Source organism: Coregonus lavaretus, assembly GCF_964263955.1.
Source record: "Coregonus lavaretus genome assembly, chromosome: 30".
In the NCBI taxonomy this organism is placed as follows: Eukaryota; Metazoa; Chordata; class Actinopteri; order Salmoniformes; family Salmonidae; genus Coregonus; species Coregonus lavaretus.
The window spans coordinates 12,235,648-12,258,874 of record NC_140017.1 but is presented as its reverse complement, the minus strand read 5'-3'; the positions used below and the strand labels follow the sequence as shown (position 1 = coordinate 12,258,874).

The window sequence follows — 23,227 nt, the reverse complement described above, 5'->3', positions numbered from 1 at the left end:
CATTTTGAATGAAACTGACAAATTGCATGTCTTTCAATGGTTTATTAAATCAAAACTTACATATTGAAACAAACTTTGATCATCCACACTAGAACACAAGAAAGGGTTACAACTTGACCAAAAAGCTTGGTCTTTCAGTGCTTCACCTCTATTTCATTTGTCTATGTCAAATCTGTATTTTCTAGTGCAACATATTTAAATATTTTAGTTAACTATGAAAAATAATTTGGGGATAAAGTTATCCTGATTAGCCAGTGTCAAACTCTTTCAGGTAGAAAGAATAATTCAAAATCACGAAATATTTCCTGCACAAGCTACATAGTAATAGAACAGACATTATAACACAGTATGTCTGACCCCTGAGAATTTTTATAAATACCAGTCGTTTTGTATTCATAGGCAGTTGCAGGTCCTAAATTCCACACAAACCGTTCCTTCAGAGGCAAGGATTGAAATAACTCATGACATGGAAGACAAGCATCAAAGCAAGCATAATTGACATTACATGTTGCTAACCACAGAATTAGATGGCATCTCTAATCTGTTTTTGAGCCATCTTTGTGAGCAGGTTGACCCTTTGACCTAGTCTGACGCAGGTAGAGGCGATAGGCCTTGCGACACAGCAGCACAAACCAGTAGATCTGAGGTGCCAGTATGGTTAGGTTGGCTAAGTTGCAGTGGAGCTGTAGATGGAAAGGCACTTTGTGGAAGGGGATGGTGTACTGCTGACCATACACCCAATACATGTAGGGGAAGAGCAGGATACGGCAGGTGAAGAAACTCAGCAGAACCATCACACCATTGACTCTGTGAAGCCATGAGTCCTCTAGTCCCAACTAGAGAGGAAAACATTGGGAATGTTTACTGATTGTACAGCGAGTTATAGTACAATTCATACTATGCTCAACAGACTTCCTAAAGCACAACTAAAAAACAAAGGGGTTTATTAATCTGGATGTGGCCTTACCTGGATCAGAACCTTTCCTAATGAGACAAAGGGAGTGCTGAATTCTGCCATAAAGAAACAGCCAATGAAGAAGTCTCCACCTAGACCTGTCCTGAGGAACTGAGAAAAAAAACTCAGCACTATGAATATTAAACACTAACTCATTGAGCACAGCCCAGCTTGAGGAGGACACGGCAGATTCTCAATAACAGAAACTGGACTATAGTCACAAATTTCAACAGCCGATGTAACACGTCAGACCTAACGTTACTGTCCAGTAGTGTTTGTGTTCCTTCCTCACCAGAGTGATGGGCATGAAGACCGTGAGGAGGACCATGTGATGGACCACCAGCAGGGGATGCCGGAGGAGGAACAGCTTGATGGTAAGGAGGGAGTGCTTCCTGTACGCCTCGTGCCCTTTGACCTTTTCACTGTGGTAGTTACTCAGATACATAGCGTAGATATCAAAGGCCATGTAAGGAGCGCCAAACCACACAAATTCATTGGTCAGTCTGTGCCTAAAGAAGGTGACATACCGGTACATTAGAATCATGACTAAAGTAAGCAATTACACTGGATGTGTGCGAGTTAAAACTGACAATTTAACCAGTGAAACAAATAGAAATTTGGCCTCATCCTTATATACAGTATATATATATATCTTTTTTAACACTGCATCCTCTTCCTCAACCCAATTCAACTTGAGCTAAATAATATCAATATGGCCCTGTGTTTTGGTCAATCATGTCACATGACCTGGATTTTTACATTTATTTAAAAAGGTCCCGAACAGTTATTCTGATTCCCATGTAAAATAATATTTTGAGTGACTAAAATAAATCACCCATAATATTTGTTTTGGATAGAAATGCTAAAAATTTCATTAGTCATTTTTCCTCTCATGGCTAACTATCAGGAAGTTTGAAAAGACCGGCTGGGCAGGAAACTTATATTCATGAGCTCGCCCTAGCTAGCCAGTAACTAGCTAACCCCAGACACAGATGAAAGGGGAAACATAAGTATCTTTGCCATAGATAAATAGGATAAACTTTTAATTATATTTGCTGAGACCCTACAGTCAAATTGACTGTTCATGACCTTAAAAGCTTGTACTAAGTTTAACCTCTAGAGAAAACTCTGGTGATAGGCTCTTGTACATGTCAGTCCTGTATCTATCAGTGTACTACTGCCTCTGCCCCAAAAGCTCGTTTTTATGGCACTGGTGGTAGTGCACTCAGCCAGCAAACAAAGTATCACTGGGTAAATTCCCACTCAGAGGAGAGGGGAGTAAATTACTCAATCACTGCACGTGATGATTGCTGGTTAATGACAATCATTTAAATAGGAATTCTTACCTGTCAGACATCACATCACTGGAGGCAGTCGCAATTATGAAGCCAACAATGGTAGCCAGAGTGGCATGGACAGAGGACAGCAACCTTGTGATGAGATGGAATATATGAGATGAGGATATGAAAGTGCACACAATTGGTTTTTCATTAGTTCTAAAATGAATTTAAAATATCAAACAAATTGTTATGTATTTATTGGTGTGCCAGTTAAAGGGTTAAGTAGATAATAAGGTACGTTATAGTATATCTCTAGATCCGCTTTATTTCGTGCATTTTAATTCCATTACTAATATTGCACGAGGTAACGAAGAGGTATTTGGCCCATGCACACTTGGTCAAAAATAATATTATTTTCAGGCATTTTTCCGGTTGCATATAACTTTATTTAGACCTTTTTTTCGAAGTCCATCGGCCGTGAAGGCTCTAATGACGATAGTTATTCACTGAAACTGCATTCTTTGGTAAGTACCGAACGTATTTTGACATGATTAAGCTTGAAAGGCTGGTGAATTGCATGTTGAATGGCTCCTGGGTTTAAAGGAGAATCGGCATATTAAATGTCTCCTGTAAATCCAGGTTGTGGTTCAGTTCTGATAGATTGATCTCCGGAGTTGTTTTGATAAAACTAGAAATCTGCTCACTGAAATACCTTTTCTCAGTTACTAGTTAAGTAATTCAAGGACAAGAACTAGCTAGGTTATGCATAGGAAATATTAATGCAATAAAGCCTACCTTTCGCTGACCGCAAACACATCTGCATCATTCCAACTTTTGAAAGCTGATTTAAGCAGTTTCCTGGATATGAAGAACAGTCCTGGGAAAAATACAGTACCACAACCGAACATAAACATGATACACTCGCATTAACCAGCTGTACCGTCGAAATACGAGGAAGCAGGAAGAGAACCGTACTTGCGGGTATTCACACTGCATATGCAGATTAATTGTAGCTGAGCTCAACTACTATTAAAATAATGTTGCATTTGACTGGAAGTGTGCGGAGACTTTCCTGTTTTTTCAATGAGGAAACCTTCAAAATAAAAGCCCACATTTCAAAACATTGCAATGTCGATTTCAAAAACGTATTACAATTAATCAATGACCATTTGTATTGTGCAAATGCAACAAGGACTATATGAAAACATTGAGAAATATTTATGAAAACAATAAAATATGGTATTTAAAATAACTAATTTGTAAAAAATTATGTTGAGACTGGTTTACAATAATGTTTTTTGTTGTTGTTGTGCAGAAATAAAAGCGGGGTTGGAAGTACTTATAAGTAGGGTCTCTTTATGGGGAATGTGGTCTAAATATTTCGTACTCCACCTATTCCATTGCCCCCAATGCAATACACCAGGGGTGTTAAACTCATTCCATGGAGGGCCTATTGTCTGCTGGTTATTAGTCTTTCCATTCAATTAAGAGCTAAACAACCAGGTGAGGGGAGTTCCTTACTAATCAGTGACCTTAATTCATCAATCAAGTACAAGGGAGGAGCGAAAACCCGCAGACACTGGGCCCTCCTTGGAATGAGTTTGACATGTGCAATACACAGTATATGGAAAACATTTGATTAAAGATTTTTTTTAAACAATTATTTGTGCCGAGGTTAAAGTGGGATTGGAAGTACTCAGTAAGGTCTGTAGAATCTATATCTGGATGTCATTTTCACAGGAGACTAAGGAATACGGAGTGTTAAAACAACAGTTTGTATACCTGTACATAAAGGACCATCTTACACAAGACACCTTAAGGAATTCATAGCTGCCTCCCAAATGGCACTGTTCCCTGCACTACGTTAGACCAGAGCCTTACGGCCAGACTATTATGAGGTTAACAGTATTTATTTTACCTTTATTTAACTAGGCAAGTCAGTTAAGAACAAATTCTTATTTACAATGACAGCCAAACCCGGACGACGCTGGGCCAGTTGTGCGCCGCCCTATGGGACTCCCAATCACGTCCGGTTGTGATACAGCCTGGAATCGAACCAGGGGATCTGTAGTGACGCCTCAAGTACTAAGATGCAGTGCATGTCAAAGCCCAATATTTGCGCTTTGACAATTAATTTGCACTACGAAAATTCCACCATTATAGTAACCTTTTACACAAGAAACCCTACACTAGAAGAGGTCCGAGGTTAGGCCACTAGAGCCTGTCATTAAAGACTAGAGAAGACGGACCAGATAGTAGACTGGTCAGGCTATCAAGGGGCAGCCTTTAGACTCCATCCATTCCATTGTCTTGTTCTTCCAGAAATACAGAAACTCCTCTCCTATCATCCTATCTTCTCTATCTCCCCTCCAGACCTTCAGGCTTTAGCTAGTGCTCCATCACCTCTCCTGTAGAATAATAGAATGGAGACGTTGTAGAATTAGAATGACAGACATTCCCGTTCCATTGCAACGTTCAATGCTGGCTGGACCAGACTGACAGTCTTACAGGGTGTTGTTGTGAGTGTGTGATGTTAGGAATGTCAAATTCATAGATTTTTACCAGAAGCCTGGATAAAACCTGTTATTATTCAAACAGCTACTACAAACTCCAGCTAACTTTAGCCACCACTAGCTAAACAGCAACGGGAGGGGTACAGTAGGGGCATCAAAAAAAAGGCCAAATAACGTTTTAGAGTAAGGTCAAACCAAATAATTATTCTCCTCCCCATGGGCCCTAGTCAAAAGTAGTTCACATGAAATGACACCAGATATAGATTCTACAGACCCTACTTCCAACCACACTTTTACCTCAGCACAAATACGTGTTTTCTCTATAACCCAATATGTATTTCATATATAGCGATTTGCATTGGGGGCAATGGAATAGGCGGAGTACGAAGTGCTGCTGGATATTTATAACACAGTTCCCCTCAAACTAAACATTTGGTCCGAATTTAAACAGCTAAAACGGATAATAATTTCGACTGCATGATTATTTATTTTTTAATGTCGACCACATCATTGAACGAATGAACAGAGACGATGCCGGCGTTGAGAGGAGGGGCTGCAACAGGATGTGTGCTAGCTGTTTTGAAAGTAAAAGCCTATTGCTCCAGCTAGTTATAAGGGCCACCAACAAGTAACCTTACTTAGTTAAAGGGGAACTTCACTCAAAAATACTTTGGGACCTTTACAACACTTACTTGGCTGTTTGGCAGTACCCCAGACCGTTTTTAGGTCCATTGTTTGAGTATTTCGATTTCTGTATTTTTATATAAAAATGCAGAATTTCCCGAAATTACCTAAAAATGTATTAAAAACGGTGTATTTATTGTTACATAAACAACGTTTGGTGTCGAGGCATTGAATTGCCAAATAAATGTGGTGTTTAATGTAAAAAGTATTAAAAACAAAGACCGGAAAGATCTTCCATATAGTATGTAACCCGGTAGATACTCTTCTTCGTGGTTCTAAAATGGATAATTACATTAGGCGGGACGAATGAGCGTCTTACTATTGTTCTTCAAGGAAGGAAATCAGAACGAAATGAAGTAAACAGAGATGGTAGCTAGCGAGGCTGAAGTAAAGTAAGTCGAATAACGTTAGTAGTCAAGAAGCTGAGTGAAGTTGGCCAAAAGTGCATTGAGATACAAATACACTAAACATTTCCACTCTTTTACTGACCGCGATGGAGCATTGTGCTTATGGTGTCGATACGACGCCTGAAGTCATTCACCTGCTGGATGTTGACCGTGTCCAGTGATCACTTTGTGGCCACTGACTACAAAAGGGACCGGTTGAAACCGGGTTCTGCTCCCACCGTCTTTCCGCCATAGACGGGAAAGCTCCAACCATTCAAGGTATGTTGCTAGCTAAGTTGCTAATACCTGTAGCTAGTAACCACAAAGTAATTTATAACGGTATTTTTTTGCCATTCACTGAACTCATTTGTGGTGTTTTTAGCTTAGCTACCTCTGTGACGGTGACGTTATCCTGTCCTACTGACTGCTTTGTTTATTTAGCTTTGTGACGCAATTCCCTTTTTCATTATAACGTTACTGATAATAAATAGTATATTATTTTATACTAGGCATCAGTTTTCTGTAGTGCTATTGATTGCATAAAATTACTTGCCCTAGTTAAGGTCCATGAGTAGGACACAGCCCTAGACAGAGCCATATAAATAAATATATGGCTCTGGCCGTAGTTGGTGCGTGAGTTGTAATGACAACAAACTAACCCAACCTTACATTATTTAAATTAAAACATTTAGAATATCAGCTCATGCCCTGAATTTACATGCAATGACTGACTCTCTGTTTTATACCAGACAACATCACCAATCACTCTTTGTTTCTACCTACCTGGGAGGGAATGTAAGAAGGAGATGGGTGGTGGAACAGACATGAGGATAGGACATTGAACCATACAGTCTTGGATTTTATCTTTGTTCAATTTCTCACATCTTCTATCTTTGTATCCTTTTCACACCCTTCTCAAAGAGCGGACCCAATGTTCCTCCACTCATGCCTCCTCCAATACTTTTTCAGGAGGATGCAAGGAAAGACTAATTAGGACTCATTTACATTTTGTTTGTAATTCTGTTACACATCTTTCAGTAGATCCAGAAGCCATGTGAAGTATTCCAAACAGGCCAAGAACTAGGTAGATAAGTGTTTGAACAGAAGAAATTGAACTTTAAAACCCGATTGGTCCAGCAGGCTATCAAGCGGCGGGAAGATAAACTGATCATATACAAAGTTGACACACCAGACCTAACTCCCAACATTGCACCGGTTGAAAAACCAACCAAGGAGGAGCTGGTGGCAAAACTTTTCAGCCTAACTTTGCAACTAACTTTAGCTAGCATAATGATGGCAGTGTGATGATGTGGAACGCCATCAGTAACGTCATGCAATCATTGGTGGCTGCTTGCAGTGTAACTGCTATGTAGACCACCTGGAACAGCACCATTCTCTACCTCTGGTGTATTCATTCCGGTAAACTCATGGGCATAGACATCAGAATGAATAGAACAGGCTTGGAGCCTATAATCCTGGCAATTTGACTGGTCAACTCATGGGTACACTTGCAATAGCTGCCTGGTGTTGTCATCAAATCCAATGTTATTTGTCACATGCGTCGTAAACAATTGACATGAAATCAATTAAATCATGCAGTAAAAAAATATATAAACTGCTGACGTAACGCATGAGGACTACAAAGAACTAAAGTTACTGTACAGTAATTGTTGTGCTCCTTCCTCACCAGAGTGATGGGCATGAAGACCGTGAGGAGGACCATGTGATGGACCACCAGCAGGGGATGCCGGAGGAGGAACAGCTTGATGGTAAAAAGGGAGTGCTTTTTGTACGCCTCGTGCCCTTTGACCTTTTGACTGTGGTAGTTACTCAGATACATGGTGTAGATATAAGACATGCAAGGAGCGCCAAACCACACAGTCTGTGGCTAAAGATGAAGGTGACATACATAAGGATCATGATGAAGGTGAGCACATATCCACTTAATTTTTGTAGTGTTAGTTACCACTAAAAATACAACCAAATGTGGCCTCATCCCTATCAAATCACTGAATCATATTCCTCCACCAAGTGCAACTTTGGAGTATTGAGGCAAGTATCATAAAGTTTCATTCTTGAGCGATGACAAAATGCATCATAAACTGATCATCAATGCCAGCTGACTAGTCAGATATCATGTGTAGGCTAATAAGGCTATATAATACTAATGCTAGTGCACAGTGCACCTAGAAGCCTTCCCATTCTAATGTATAACCTGTGCCCTGTGATGTGAATACAGTGTTTGGTATGAGATGATCATGTATGGAGGACTATGAATAATTGAGGTACAGTTTCAGTCACTAAGGAAATAAACACAGCAAAACCCTGCTGATAAGGAGTGGTTGTGTAAATTGACCACAGTGTTAAGATGTGACTTAGTGTTAAGATGTTGTGCTGCCTGCAGTAGGGTGGGAAGTTGTACTCAGTTTAGCCTCTAGAGATCTCTGGTGATGGGCATTTGTACATGTCAGTCTTGTATCTGAGTGTACTACGGCCTCTGTCCCAAAAACGCTTGTTTTTATGGCAGTGGTGGTAGTGCACTCAGCTGCCAAACAAAGTATCACTGGTTAAATTCCCACTCAGAGGAGAAGGGAGGAGATCACTCAATCACTACACGTGATGATTGCTGGTTTAGTGGCAATAATCCAAATATTAATTTTTACCTGTCAGACATCACATCACTGGAGGCAGTAGCAATGTTGAACCCAACAATAGTAGTGGAGTGGCATGGACAGAGGACAGCAACCTTGTGAACAGATGAGATACGATAAGGCCATGAAATTGCACAAATACTTTTTTTTTTATTGGTTCTGATAGAATGATCAGGAGTTCAAACACTCACTCAAATACATGTTGTCAATTATTAGTTAAAAGTCATTCAAGGACAAGAAATAGCTAGGTTATGCATACGTAACTATTCATGCAATAAAGCCTACCTTTCACTGACCGCAACCACATCTGCATCATTCCAACTTTTAAAAGCTGATTTAAGCAGTTTCCTGGTTATGAAGAACAGCCCTGGGAAAAATACAGTGCCACAAGCCAACATAATACATTTGCATTAACCAGCCACAAGCTCGAAATATGAGTGAGCAGGTAGAGAACCACAGAGGTCTACAGGGTCAATTGCAACTAACATTGAGCACTGTCTCGAGGTGATCTCTCATTAAACCATCAATATGTGCAGCTGATCTCAATTGCAACCTGTATTGGCCACCAAATTACCGCTCCCTAAAGCTGATGTTGGTGTTAAAGGCCCAACGCAGCTGTTTTTATATCATTATCAAATCATTTCTGGCAAAAAACTATTTCTCAAGTATGAATTTTGCTAGGACTGTCTGGGAATGGTCTGATTGGGGAGGGAAAAACTGAAATCTAACTGCTATTGGCAGAGAGGTTTGGAACTCTTTGTTATTGGTCAATAGAGCCCCACAGCGGAGGTGTCATAATACCCATAAAACCTAGCGGTCAAACAGGAAAATGGTTCCAATAATTTTTCCACCATTCATTTTTCCCATAGGGAATTTTAGAAACACTTAATAAGGGCTGTGTTTCGTGTAGGCTTACCCTGGCGTGACGTTTTGATAACCATGTAAATCTCTCTTGAACAAGGTGACTTATCAATATATTCAGCTCAATTTATTATCAGATTCGAAAAATGGTAATTAGCATCAAAGTAGACATCATGCAAAACTACAAATCCCTGCAAGCTCCTTCACGTCATCTCTAGCTGACACCTTTGCTAGCAGGGATTGTGTACATTTAAAACTTGCACAAGACAGTTCACAGAATTGCCAATTTATTCATTACTAAATGTAGCTAACATTAGATAGTTAATCCAGAGATTCTTACCTTTGCCTCGATTCGGCAGTCTCGTCCAGATCATAGTGGCATTTGTAGTTCTTTATGATAGCCACATTAGCAGCTAATTAGCATTTCATTTTTGGGGAGTAAATACAGGGGAATATATTGATAAAAGTCACCTTGTCCTAGAGAGATTTACACGGTTATCAAAACGTCACGCCAGGGTAAGCCTACACGAAACACAGCCCTTATTTTAAATGTTTCTAAAATCCCCTATGGGAAAAATGAATGGTAGAAAAATGATTGGAACCATTTCCTTGTTTGACCGCTAGATTTTATGGGTATTATGACTCGTACTGTGGTACTCTATTAACCAATTTACCACATGGTGATGTCACCATGGAAAGACAAAACTCCCGCTCATGCAAACCTGCTGATTTAGAAGTTCCTGTGTTGATGGTATTTCAACCAGCAACTATCAGGGAACACTGATCACATTCACTTTTACAGTGTTAGTTTCATCAGCTGTTGTACAATGTGATACAAAACACAGGAAAAACTGAATGTTGACTGCACTGTTTGCTGCCAACATTTTTCAAAACTATTTAGCCCCCTGGTGGTATTATGTTCGGTGTAAAGTAAACCTAATATTTGAGCATACTAAGCACAGATGCAACTATTTGACAACTATCAATTCCTTTGAAATTGATTTGTAGGTATTTCCTCGTTTACCAGAGAGAATCTACTGTGGCAATTTACTCGACACATTTTATGAATGTAAAGCTTGTGTTGGTATACTTACAGAGGGACAGGGCTTGAACCAAATTATAGTCTAATCAAGGTAAGTCAAATTACAGCATGGTGATGTCACCATGGAAATACCCAAACTCCATCCCACCAAAACAGGCAGAAATTTCAGGTGGTCTTTTCAAACAACTCTTACACTAAAAGGGCGTTATCATAATTTTCACAGTATTATTCCAACCTCGTGTGGAAATATATATTAAAATTACGTCTTTGACTGAACCGGACCTTTAAGTTATTTGACTGGATACAGAGAAAACAAACATTGTTTTAGATTAGGCCATACAAGAACATACTTTAAATAATTTTATCGCAAATAACATCAATGTATAATTTAAAACATTTCATATAACAGGGTGTTTTCAGCAGAGGTGAATGATCCAGTATCTACAGCTGCTCCACAATCTCCAACAGCTCAAGAATCTGGGTTAGGTCGCCCTTAATATTGTTATCTAAGATGTGGTACCTGTGACCACACTTCCCCAGCAGCCTCCAGTCTCCTCAATGTGCTTCTCAATGGTTCTGCCTCTTAACTCATTACCATAGGTGAAAAGCACCATGGTGCTTCTCCATACCCCCTCACCCAAAACACTCAGCTATTTCTCCACAGCACGCCTATCTTCTCTGAGAAGTAGTCAACAGGTATGGCCAAGAGGAACATACTAACTACCCCATAGGGGCACAGGGATGCACTGCCTCATCTCCAGTCTGACCTGCTTCGGGTTGGACAGACCGTAGAGACTCCAACCGGGAGTGTCCACCACTGTGACTGTCCTCCCTTCCACCTCTCCCTGTCCCACCACACACTGCACTGTTCTTTTGCTCTGGTCTGCCAAGAATGGTATTTCTTGCTGAATTCTTCCCAGAAAATCTTCTTCCCAGCAGCACAAGGCCAAACGCAGCTGGCCTACGTTTGGATGTCTCTGTCAGAAAGAAACAAAAACATCTCAATATAGCCTGTGCAATTATGCAATGCTACTAAGTAGCCTAATGTTCTCTATTTGCAATCGTGTTCTTTAACCTTTGCCACAAACATGCAATTTTACACCCCAGCTCATCATTGAGCCTTGTGAGAGCAGAGCACTTACCTATGGGTACCACTGCTGTGACCTGCTGGTTCTGCCTTGTCCTCATGTCCTGCATGACAAGAATGTCCATGTCCTCTCCCTGCTGTTTCCCTCCATCCATCCTTAAGCTCTCTCTCACCTGGCTGTACAACCTCTCCTGTATTTCCCTTGGGCGGCTATTTATCTCCACCATCCTATCCATTTTCTCCAACAGCAATTGGACCTGAACCTCTTTGTCCCTGGCTTGGCTGTCCAGAACATGGAACTTGTTCCCACACCTCTCCACAAGCCACAGCAGACTCTTGCCCTTCCTTTGGATGTGTTCCTCGACGGTGGTTCCTCCTGGTATCCCAGCTCCGTGGGTGAGGAGCACTATAGCTCTCTGCCAGATAGGGGTCTGGATCTGCCTCAGATGGTCCTCCATTCTCCCTGACTGAAGTCCCATGTGGCAGAGACCAGCAGGAGGATGGCATGGAGCCTCAGGGAACAGAGGGACAGGGCTTGAACCATCCAGGCGTGTCCACCACCGTCACCTGTCTTCCAGCAACAGTGCCCTTCCTCTTGGAGCTGTGAGTTGTCATTACCCCTGTATGAAATTCCCTCTTGCCCAATATGGTGTTCCCTACTGAGCTCTTTCCACTCAGTCTCTCCAAGTAAAAGCAGGGTCAGCTTTGAAATACATGGGTCTTTACCTAATAGGGAGTTAAAAAGTTAAACGCGCCTCAAACGTATTTTTATATCTATTTATGCTTTCATTTTGAGGAACAACGTATGATCTTATTATAGCTAATGCATGTGTGGCACTATTAATGATACAAGAATAGAATAACAGTCAGACTTAACGAGAGTGGTTAAACTGTGAGCTGCCATTTGAACGTGCCATTCTTTGTTACAATTGAGAAGTGCAGTAGATTGCAACAGCCAAGTCCATGCTCCCGTGTTCACGATGACTTACGTTCCGGCGATAACAGAAAATCTCTTCTCTTCTCCAACCTGGTACATTGTGAAGACGGTACCTCCCATTTGCTTTAATAGTAGCCATTTATTTGTATAACAAACCCACCCTATGATAAGTGGTATCGTAGCCCAGTCATGCCCAAAGCATTCATAACCGTTCCAAATTACACTTTACAATTCTTCAGAAGCTGTTCTAGTTAATATGCAACCAACCAGGCGTGTCATAAGTGGGTCGATTCAAGTCAATTAACACTTAGTATACAAAACATTAGGAACACCTGCTCTTTCCATGACATAGACTAACCAGGTGAATCCAGTTGAAGTCAATATTAGGAAGGTGTTCCTAATGTTTGGTATACTCAGTGAATATACTAATATACTAATATATATATATATATATATATATATATATATATATATATATATATATATATATATATATATATATATATATATATATATATATATATATATATATATATATATATATTTCAAGCAAAAGAGATACAACTTTTCTTCCTTCTTATTCTGTATGATTAACATCCTATTACGTATTTAAGAATGACTCCTCCCAGTATTCTCTGTTGAGGGATGTCATCCATTGTAACCAGGGGGTAGAGTGAGCAGAACTATTCCTGGGTGTTGTACTTACATGGTATCAGCCCTCGGCAGGACAGTGAAATCCATAGGCTACAGAAATAGGCCTGAGCTAACAGATCAACACGTCAGTCCAGGAGGCAAGTCTGGGATTCCCATAAACAAAGTGTTGAATGGTTGGGGGGAGGGGGAGGTGGAGGAGGAGGAGGAGGAGGAGGAGGAGGAGGAGGAGGGGGCGGTTCTAAATACAGGGAAATCATTTTAGAATACATGTCAATCAAGTGGACTTACAACATTGGATGAACTTGGTGGTTTGTTATCAATATGGTAATTTAGCAGACGCTTTTATCCATAGCAACAGAACTGTTAACCTCGTCCCCAGGCTAATTGTGTATAGCAGCTGAAAGGGGACGTTACCAATATCTTTGTTATGGGCATTGGGAGGAAGTGTTTGGTGAATGAGATTACAGAACTGTCAACATTGACAGTGACACATTCAGTATGTTAACCAAGCGGGAATTTAACCCATAAAACTGGTGGAGTTGGCACCATGCTATAACCAATAAACCATTGCAACCACGGTCTGCGACCATTTTAAAGCCACAACATAGGGTGCCTATATAATAGATTTAGATGATAATCAAATGTAGGTGAAGTACTGTTTGCTCTATTATCCGCCCCAATAAAAGCTAGGTATTTTATAACCTGAATATTAAAAAATACATGCACAGGCATCCAGGGTCTGTAAGGACTATGTGCCTTGGCAGCACAATGTCACTCTTGTGTCTGTAATGTAAAATATATATAACCCATAACTGATTTAACATGAACACAACACGAAATGCGAAACTAAAAGCCACTTTTTTAAATTAATTTATATATATAATAAATGCATGTGTTTTGACTGCCACTGTTAAAAAGTATGACTCTCACATGGAAGTCACCTGTAAGCATAATTAAGAGCCTTTCTCCTTCACCTGTTAAATGAACTGAAAACAGTAACGGGTCTTTTCAGCACCACTGTATAGTACATTCTCTATATTGCATCAGAATATAAAAATAGACAGATATAGTGTTTTTTTCAAAACATTCTTTCCATGTTGTTCAATGGCATGACAATTGAGGATGAACAAATCCATACTGACATGATTGTGATGAATAGTATTAGTTCGTACTGGATTGTCCTTTCATTCACAGCACTTTAAAACATCAGTAGCAGCCACACTGAAAAAATAACACAAGGTACAGGGCATCCTCTGAACAACCTGGGTCCCCCCCCCCCCCCCACCTTCAGAGAGGAAGATGCAGGACAAAGAAAGAAAGAGAGCGAGAGGGCAGAGTAGTACTGTAAACAACTGAAAAGAGAAACTGGGATGAGACATTGCAGTGTGTAGGCAAGAGGGGCCACTCTGGTTTGTGTGAGCAGTGGTAAGAAGAATTTCAGACGGCGCCATATTGTCCTACTCCAACACGTCAGCAGGGGGCGCTGCCGCAACACAGTTCAGTTAATCTTCCACCGTGATGATTGATGGTGGTAATACCAATACAAAAATCAACAAGAAAATCCAAAACAAAAATCCTAATTGAAACAATGTATTTTAATATTGAGGCGATCTCGAACAAGAAGAAGAGAAGAAGGTGCAGTCGGGACGAGAGTTTGGTTTGTTGCAGTGCATAGAGAGAGGGACTTCGGAGACACTTGGTTTTTATTGCCTGGAGATGCTTCCCTGTGTTAGCCTAACCCACACACACTCTCTGAGACACACACAGGCACAGGCCGACTCCTCCGACCACCCTGCTCCCCAAGAGCAGAGCGAGAGAGCGAGGCAACAGAGAGTAGAGAGAGTGAGTGGAATGAGGAGGGCTGGGTTGAACGGCAACAGCAAAGATGACAGATTCCTGTAGTGTTTCCATAGTCTGAGGGTGGACGTCCAGCAGTTAAAGTAGCCTCTCTCTGTTGTGGATGAAGTTGGGGAGGCGGGAGTAGTAGCCTCTTGTATGTGATTAGTCCTAATGGCCCTGACTCCCTCCGTCCGCAGTGCCCTCCTCCTCCGGGAGGCCCTCACATCCGCGAGGAGGAGGCCAGCTCATAGAACAGCACGTAGGCGTCACTGCTGCGCACTTGGCTGGAGGACATTGGCGTTACTCTGTGAGGGGAGAGTGGAAGGGAGGGATGCATGTGAATGAGCTGCAATGTTGAGACAGTTATATCGGTGTAACGAGCAACACGAATTGAGAATGTTATTATAGCAATGTTATTATGTTGAACTGGGAACGACCATATTGAGGTTCCCTTCAACTATTATGTCACAAAACCATGAAAATGGATGGTGTATTCAGACGGTTGTTCATCTAACAATGGTACTAGTTTTACGGCAGGGAGTTTTTAGAGTAACATTGCGTGGGTAGTATCATACTGTGCATTAAACATAGAGAAGGTTAAAGGAGGAAAGGGAGGGGAAAAAGAGAGGGGGAGAGAGAACTGCATAATGAATGAGAGCGGAGGAACTGGGAAAGAAGACAGGTGGCTGCTGGGAGAGCGAGAGAAGCAGATAGGCTCTCACGAGGCAATGAGTGGGAGAGAGGTGAGAGAGCGAGAAGAAGAGGGGGAGGCAGAGAGAGGGAGGAGGTAGGCTACTGCACACTTGACAGAATTACGGGGAGGTACTGTTATTAAGGAAGTAAGTAGCTCTGGGTGAATGGTGTGTAGCCAGCCAGCAGGACCGACAGACAGACAGGCTCTTCACGTCCTCTCCCTGACAATCTCTGCTCTAGCACTCTCAACATGAGGCCTGGCAAATCATTTGTTACACACAGGTCCTACACTGTGGTAGTCCATTCTAAACGTCATCCTATTCCCTACTGAATATAGTGGTGCACTACTGTTGACCAGACTAGGGATAAAAGTAGTGCGCTATAAAGGGAATATGGTGCCATTAGGGATGTACACAGTGTATGGAGTGAGGTGGAAGAGTGCTTGAATGTTCTAAGCAGGAGTATTTAGAGTGTTCTAAGATTTCCAGTCGATTCAACCTAAATGAGCTCAGTTCTGAGCAGTATGGTTTGCTAGCAAAGCCTTGTGGGTAGTGTAGTGTGATAAAGGGAGAGGGAAAGACATACCTGGAGTCATTGAACGTGTACCATTCTCCCGAGGTGGGGTTGCGACAGTACGCTGTGTAATGGCCGCCCATGGTCGTGCCTGAGTGATTGGACACTGCGTACAGGTTATAAACTGCATCTACTGTGGGGGAAAGGGACAGGAAAAAAGAGAGAGGAATCAGTACAATGCTATTGTCAGACGATTCTACTCGACAGACGATGGTACTCACTGCTGTTTTCTGAGGCAAACTCCCTGAGGTCCAGTTTCTCCATGGGGAAGTTGACAAATGTGGACAGTTTGCTGGTTCTCCGTGCTTCAGAGAAGCGTTTCAGATCTGGACAAGTGGGTGGGTAAAGGAAAAAGCAGTGTAGGGAGGAAGCGTCCGTAAATACACAGACAGGCTTCATATGGAACCTTGAGTGGGTTTCATATGAAGGTTCACATACATACACTACCGGTCAAAAGTTTTAGAACACCTACTCTTTCAAGGGTTTTTCCTTATTTTTACTATTTTCTACATTGTAGAATAATAGTGAAGACATCAAAACTGTGAAATAACACATATGGAATCATGTAGTAACCAAAAAAGTGTTAAACAACCAAAAAAGTGTTAAACAAATCAAAATATATTTTAGATTTGAGATTCTTCAAATAGCCACCCGTTGCCTTGATGACAGCTTTGCACACTCTCTTGGCATTCTCTCAACCAGCTTCATGAGGTAGTCACCTGGAATGCATTTAAATTAATAGGTGTGCCTTCTTAAAAGTTAATTTGTGGAATTTCTTTCCTTCTTAATGCGTTTGAGCCAATCAGTTGTGTTGTGACAAGGTAGGGGTGGTATACAGAAGATAGCCCTATTTGGTAAAAGACCAAGTCCATATTATGGCAAGAACAGCTCAAATAAGCAAAGAGAAACGACAGTCCATTATTACAACGTAGAACATTTTAAAAATAAAGAAAAACCCTTGAATGAGTAGGTGTTATAAAACTTTTGACCGGTATTGTACATTAACACTTAGGCAAGCCTATATAGCAACAGAGAGCACTTCTAGGCTGGTCCCAGATCTGTGTGCTTTAGTTTAACCATAACCAACTCCTCTGACTACCATTGTCTCATACATGATGTGTTAGCTTAAGCACATATCTACAGATCTGGGACCAGGTGTTAGCCAACTCCTCTCTCCTTTACAACATCTAATGGGATAGAGTACCATCAGACAAATGCAGCCCAAAAATATGAACAGCTTGAGAAAGGATACGAAGCACTAAGATCTTGGGGAATTTCTGTACAGTGAACTTCTTTGTGCATCTTCTTCTGGCTTTACACCTGTAGCACGTTGGTTTCTCATCGCCGTCGAGCACATCCTCTTTGGTGAAGAGACTCATGCAGTCCATCAGACTCACTTCTCCGTAGCCCTTCTTGACACATAGACACACAGCACATTAGGTTACATAAAATGCTGGGACTGTATGTGGGTCTGGTGAACAGTGAATGTAAAATACTGTGGGGAGGAAGCTAGTGTGCATTGTTGATACTGACCTTGGCGATGGGTAGAGAGAGATCCCAGAAGGGGTCAAAGACAGTCGAGCAGTAGCCACATGTGCTGCATGTCAACGAGCTCTTCAGCTGACCCACAAACAGGTCTGTGGAGGGCAGGGCAGAGAGAGAACATTACTACCCCCTCACACATACACAAAGACACAAAGACACATACACGTGTGCAGGTTGGCATTTGTCATGAATCTTGCCCTGGAGGCAGAACCGAGCAATTTCCGCTAGATGGGCCAGCTGCAAAGTCAAAATTGCTTAGCTATATCGTTCAAAAAAATGTATAAGGGTTAGCAGTGTGGTTAAGGTTAGGATTAAGGTTAGGTTTAAAATCTGATTTTATGATTTCGTGCCAGTGCCAGCTAGTGACCACTCCGCAGAGCTTCCTCCAGGGAAAGATTCATGACAATAAATACCAACCTGTGCACACACACACACACACACACACACTACATCAATCAACAGACTACACATGACCAGAAAACACTATTTATTAACAGCACAGTGTTACTTAACCCCTGTGGGTGTTGATGCGTGCCCTTACCCACTATTTTACTGTCCTCTCTCTCCAGGTACTTGTTCCACATTCTCTCCCCTTTCTCTCGGTCACTGTGGGAGGGACGACCGGACAGGAGAGGGTGTGTCAGTATTCAGTTAAAGCCTCTTGTAAACCCTCGAGGCGTCACGCCTCCACACCCACTGACTGCATACTATGGGACGTGCTGCAGCCCTAGCTGTACCCTACCCTCCCAGTTAACATTCTCTAGACCATAGTCCCATGGTAGTTAATGGAGAGAGAGAGAGCAGGAGAGGAGAGCAACACTCACGGCAAGTGGTCGAAGTCCTCCATGCTTCCCCGCGGCCGCACCGTGACCCGGTTTACCTCGTTGTGCAGCCCGTCCAATAGGAAACGCAGGAACTCCTGGGCGTCCTGTTGGCTGGAGGGAGGGACACAGACAGACAGACAGGTAATTTTTTTGACGCATTGGAAAATCATCTACAAAACCATTACTGATACTACAAAGTTATTCGATTTGGAGTGCCTCTGAAATGGCAACCTATTCCCTACAGATATGGGATCATAATGTGGTCACCCTGTTGCAGGAGAACTTTTCCTGTAATGCAGGAAATATCAAACTTGTCTTGTATTTGAGGTTTAAAAACGCTTCTGAAGTTTGTCATTTCCACTTTGAAATTTCTGACTTGATTTTCTCTTACGAAAAATGTATCAACCCCTACAAAAATGTCTTAATTATAATCCACATAATAATTCACATTTCCTGTTGCTGCAGTATTATTTTCCTGCTGTAGCAAACAGGCTCAAATTAAGATCCTACATCTGTATGAAGTGCACAAATATTCACTAGGGCCAATAGGGCTCTGCTGTTGTCAAAAGTAGTGCACTATATAGGGAATAGGGTGCCATTTCAGAGGTGGCCTCTATGAATATTTAGTTGAGGAACAACACGTACTTGTATCCCACGAATCGGGGGGCATATCTCTGGATCTGAGTTTTGAACTCTGAGGGGCCGACCGCCTCGCTGCTCGAGGACGTCCACATGGTCTGGAGGAGCTTGGCGAATTCTAGAAGCACAACCAGGAAAACAAGAAGATAGATCACATTCCCACATTGTAAAATGGGAGACTGGATGGTAAATACTATTTTCAGCATTCATTAACTGTATGGGACCTAGGCTAGCTATCTCACCCTCCATGAGTGCTCCAGTGTTGGTGCGGCTGTTTTTGTTAAGGTCGCGTCGGTAGGAGTTGTGCAGACAGTAGTCCCGGAGGTTGTGCGTGTTGCTGAGACACTGCAGGATGGAGTTCATGAAGCACTGTAGGAACACACACAGTCTTTAGAAGAGGGGTAACACACACATTACCATGCTGTTTGTGGTGCAGGAAGTTACAGCTCCAAAACTGAGATTGTTGAAAAAAATATAAAAAATAATTCCTGCATACACAATTTGACAACGTTTTCAATGTTAAAGACAAACGTGCAGAGGTGAAATCGTGTCTGCTGGAGTTATTTTTTCTATATTTCCTCAAACATACACGCACGCACAGAGGAACAGCTAACATCGCGCGGCCACATGTTCACGTGCTAGCATGGGGAAAACAAGGAACACTGGGCTGAGTGAATGGAAGGTAGCAGGGATAGGGAGAGAGAGACAGTCAAGTCCCCCAGCCTGATAAGGTTACTGTACACAGTGGAAGTAGACAGTTTATTTTGGGACCCATCCTTCTCCCTGTTGCGTGGCAAATGCCCCACTCCCCTGTTCCCTCCCTTCCTGTTTGTAGAGCCATGAGATAGCATGGCAAATACTCTCAGCTAAGGGAATGTGTTAGTGATATCAAAACACAGCCCTTAAGCTGATGGCAGAGGATAGGAGATGTGAATTACACTATTTTCGGTACACTGACAATATTCAAAGTATATTACACAATACACATGAATAGAGCCCTAAATATATTGTAAATATATGATGTGTGTGTGTGTGTGTGTGTGTGTGTGTGCACCCAGGCCATTACTCACGGTATTTCCCAGGTTCCGTAGGCCCACCAGGCCCTGGGCACTCTTGGAGTTCTAGGGAGAAGAAGAAAAGCATGTGAGAGAATGTGATCTTCACATGGGCCTACGGTCAAAGGACATGTGCGATAAACATGGGCCATCCTCAGAAAACGGGGCCTTTCTATCATAGGTTAGGCTACTATAAACGCTATGAGATGTAAAGATCGATATATTCTTTGTCAAACATTAGCCTGGGCCTGCTTCAATACAGAGGGAATCACGACGTATGCGCACACCTCAGATGTGCAGTGTTTTCTATACTATCTTGGCTTAGCAATAGCCTAAAGGCTTTTAAGGTGGATAACGGTCTACAATTGTAGAATAAGGGCTTTGTAGAAAATAAAATGACTGACGTCACTGCAGTTTAATTATATAAGTTCAGTCGTTTTATAATTGCGTAGTAACGTAAAGAATTAACAAAGCACCATTCTGACTGTGTACAAAACTTTACATTAAGTACAGCAGGGCCTAGCCTCTCTCTTTAATATGGAATGCAATGGGTTATGCCTTATAGCCTTTGTAGAAATGCTGCAATCAATTATTTAGGCTTAGTACTTTGAACATAAGTGAACATAAGGCCTCATCACAATGATACAGTCCCCACATTTAGACCAGCGGAAGGGAGACTGGGGTAGGTAGAGAACGGTTCATGCAAAGTCAGACAGGCCAGAAACACGTTCACAATGGTGTTTTTATGGGTTGATGTAGAGCACAGATCTGCTGCTGGGGCACAGGAGAGGAAACCTGATCCAGCTTCCAGTGGAACTCAATATAACACTGAAGTGACCCTGACTAAAACTCTCCAGTAACTCTCACCTGCATGTTCTGTTCTGGGCTGGCTCATTTAGCCTCCCTCCCTAGTCCCTACCCATGACCACAGGAGTGACCAACCACCACAGGACACACAGTGAAAAACACACACACCCATGTGCTCCTGATATCTGGGAGTTCAACCAGGCCAGTGTGTAGTGTTTCCAGCTTATGTAGTTATGAGAACACAAACTTGGACAGACTGTAGCATTTTACTATTATATAAATAACCCAATGCCATCTGTCCCCCTTTCCCAACAGAACAGAAAAACCCATCCAACAGTTTAATTAACTCAGGATTATCTAAATCCTCCTTTCTCAATTCCAATGTAAAATAAAGCGATTTATTAGTCCGCGACCACATGAACAAAACACTTCCTGTTGTCAGTTATTGGTTAACTTGCTTTTACTTTTGTGGGAAGTAGTGTGCGAGTGTAGGCTACACTTCAGGAGGAAGGACAGATTATTAGGTTGCTGCAAGGCAAGTATCATACTGGATGACCACTGATAATGCTAATAACAAACTCACACCGTTTGTCACCTCCAGAACAGTTTTCCAGAACGAGCCCCATGACGTCACAATTTGCCGTACTTTGCTGAGTAATATAATCGGAGCCCAAAATAGCACCTTTCCTTTAGAACTTGCTGCCACGTTCTCATTGGCTGGTTGCTGTCAGAGCGGTGTGACTGTCACTGCAGAAGTCATCCTGACAGCCTCTCGCCAAGGGAATGCTATTTTTACACGAACAAGCTAGAGGACAATATGACATCACAAACGCACTTGGTCACACTCACAACATCTGGCAAGGGCTTTAGTGTGACTTACTGATTAACTGACTGGCCGACCAGTGTTCTTCTTTGGACTAGTAACAGATGAATCAGTGTCACCCATTTTGAAAATGTATTTTTCATTAACATTTGATGATAAACTTAGTTATGGAACGCTAGTCTTCAGTGGTGTGACTAGCCCTGGCACATGCAAGAGGCCCGCTGCTGTTAATCATCATAGCTGTGCACGAATCACCGTGTGTGTGTGTGTGTGTGTGTGTGTGTGTCCCTGTCAGGAAGTTTACAACATTCTCTTCCCACGTGGAATCAATCGCTCCCTCTCAAGGGCCTCGCTCTCACCATAAAAATAGATCTATGCCGAATGCAACATCATTAGCGACAATCTTGCCTAACATACTAATTAATTTGGAAATGATCTCGATTTGTAGGCTTCTGGGTGATCCTTTTGGGTGACAAAGTTCTAGCCTGAGGCAACAGAGGAAGAATAGGCCTAAATAGCACTGCAGAGGATGCTATTCTGTCCTGATCCCAGTCAGACAGTAGCCTTGTCTGGTCGGACCAACTGTCACGAGAACATACTTCTTCTAGATTCCCCAGAATACACATTGCACACAAATTGAAAATAAATACTGTGAAAGCTTGGCAAATGGGTTTAAGGTTCAAATTGTGTTGGTCAAATGAATTCTCTGTCCATTGCCGCCTAAACCTACATTTAGGCCTACACCACAGTGCAACTGTATTGACAGCTATTCTAAGCAGTGAGTGCTGAGCAACTCTATGCAGTAAGCTTGTGACCAATGTGTGAGTGTGGATGGATACTACACGTCAAGGGGTGGCGGTAGCTTTGAGGTTAGAGAGGCGGGCCTGTGGCCAGAAGGTTGCCGGTTCAAACTCCCGAGCTGCCTTCGGGAAAATCTGCAGATCCGGCAGGGTTACCGGCTTCAATATCCCTGTATACTGCCTCTGTGCTGCTCCCAGCCTGTGTTGTGTGTCAGGTTGGGTACTGTGAGGGCAAACAATAAAGAATATCTGTACAAATGGACCAATAAAGCAAGTATTGTAATCTCTCTCTGTGTCTGAATGCTAGCCCGCAGGTCCCAGGCTGTCTTGCCAACTCCTATGGCCATTGTCATGCCAGAACACTTCAACAGCTCTGGGACTAGGCTATGGTCTAGCTAGCTACAACATGCCAAGGCACATCCATTACAGAATATGATGCGTTAATAATAGGCCAACATCCGCATGCAGCTGCCACAAAAAGGTGATGAGTTGAAAGGCATGATGGAGGGCATTAGGTAATAGGCAGTGTTTGGTTCAAACTGTAGCTAGTCGATTCTCTAGTCTACAGTCATTCTATTT

The 23,227-nt window shown here is 42.1% G+C and overlaps 2 protein-coding genes across 4 annotated transcripts in view; both read right to left on the bottom strand.

Moving 5' to 3' along the window:
- Window positions 1–27: 27 nt before the first annotated feature.
- On the bottom strand, window positions 28–3,325 carry LOC311105868 (TLC domain-containing protein 3A-like). The gene is made up of 5 exons (XM_084148088.1): window positions 3,031–3,325; window positions 2,302–2,385; window positions 1,248–1,464; window positions 968–1,066; window positions 28–836 (listed from the first exon to the last, which is right to left on the bottom strand). The coding sequence occupies exons 1-5, from the start codon at window positions 3,147–3,149 to the stop codon at window positions 537–539; spliced, it is 819 nt and encodes a 272-aa protein (XP_084004214.1). The 5' UTR covers window positions 3,150–3,325; the 3' UTR covers window positions 28–536.
- An 11,301-nt stretch (window positions 3,326–14,626) lies between these two features.
- Window positions 14,627–23,227, bottom strand: part of LOC311105459 (ubiquitin carboxyl-terminal hydrolase 2-like) — a 40,722-nt gene continuing 32,121 nt past the window's right edge. For 2 of the 3 annotated variants that reach the window (XM_084147618.1, XM_084147616.1), the window contains 10 exons: window positions 20,234–20,284; window positions 19,406–19,532; window positions 19,170–19,281; window positions 18,525–18,635; window positions 18,242–18,306; window positions 17,689–17,792; window positions 17,408–17,567; window positions 16,377–16,481; window positions 16,168–16,288; window positions 14,627–15,194 (listed from right to left, as the gene is read on the bottom strand). In XM_084147618.1, the coding sequence (XP_084003744.1) occupies window positions 15,110–15,194; window positions 16,168–16,288; window positions 16,377–16,481; window positions 17,408–17,567; window positions 17,689–17,792; window positions 18,242–18,306; window positions 18,525–18,635; window positions 19,170–19,281; window positions 19,406–19,532; window positions 20,234–20,284 (1,041 nt within the window). In that variant the 3' untranslated portion in view covers window positions 14,627–15,109. The remainder of the gene's footprint in view (window positions 15,195–16,167; window positions 16,289–16,376; window positions 16,482–17,407; window positions 17,568–17,688; window positions 17,793–18,241; window positions 18,307–18,524; window positions 18,636–19,169; window positions 19,282–19,405; window positions 19,533–20,233; window positions 20,285–23,227) is intronic. The other variant, XM_084147617.1, reaches the window with a different exon arrangement.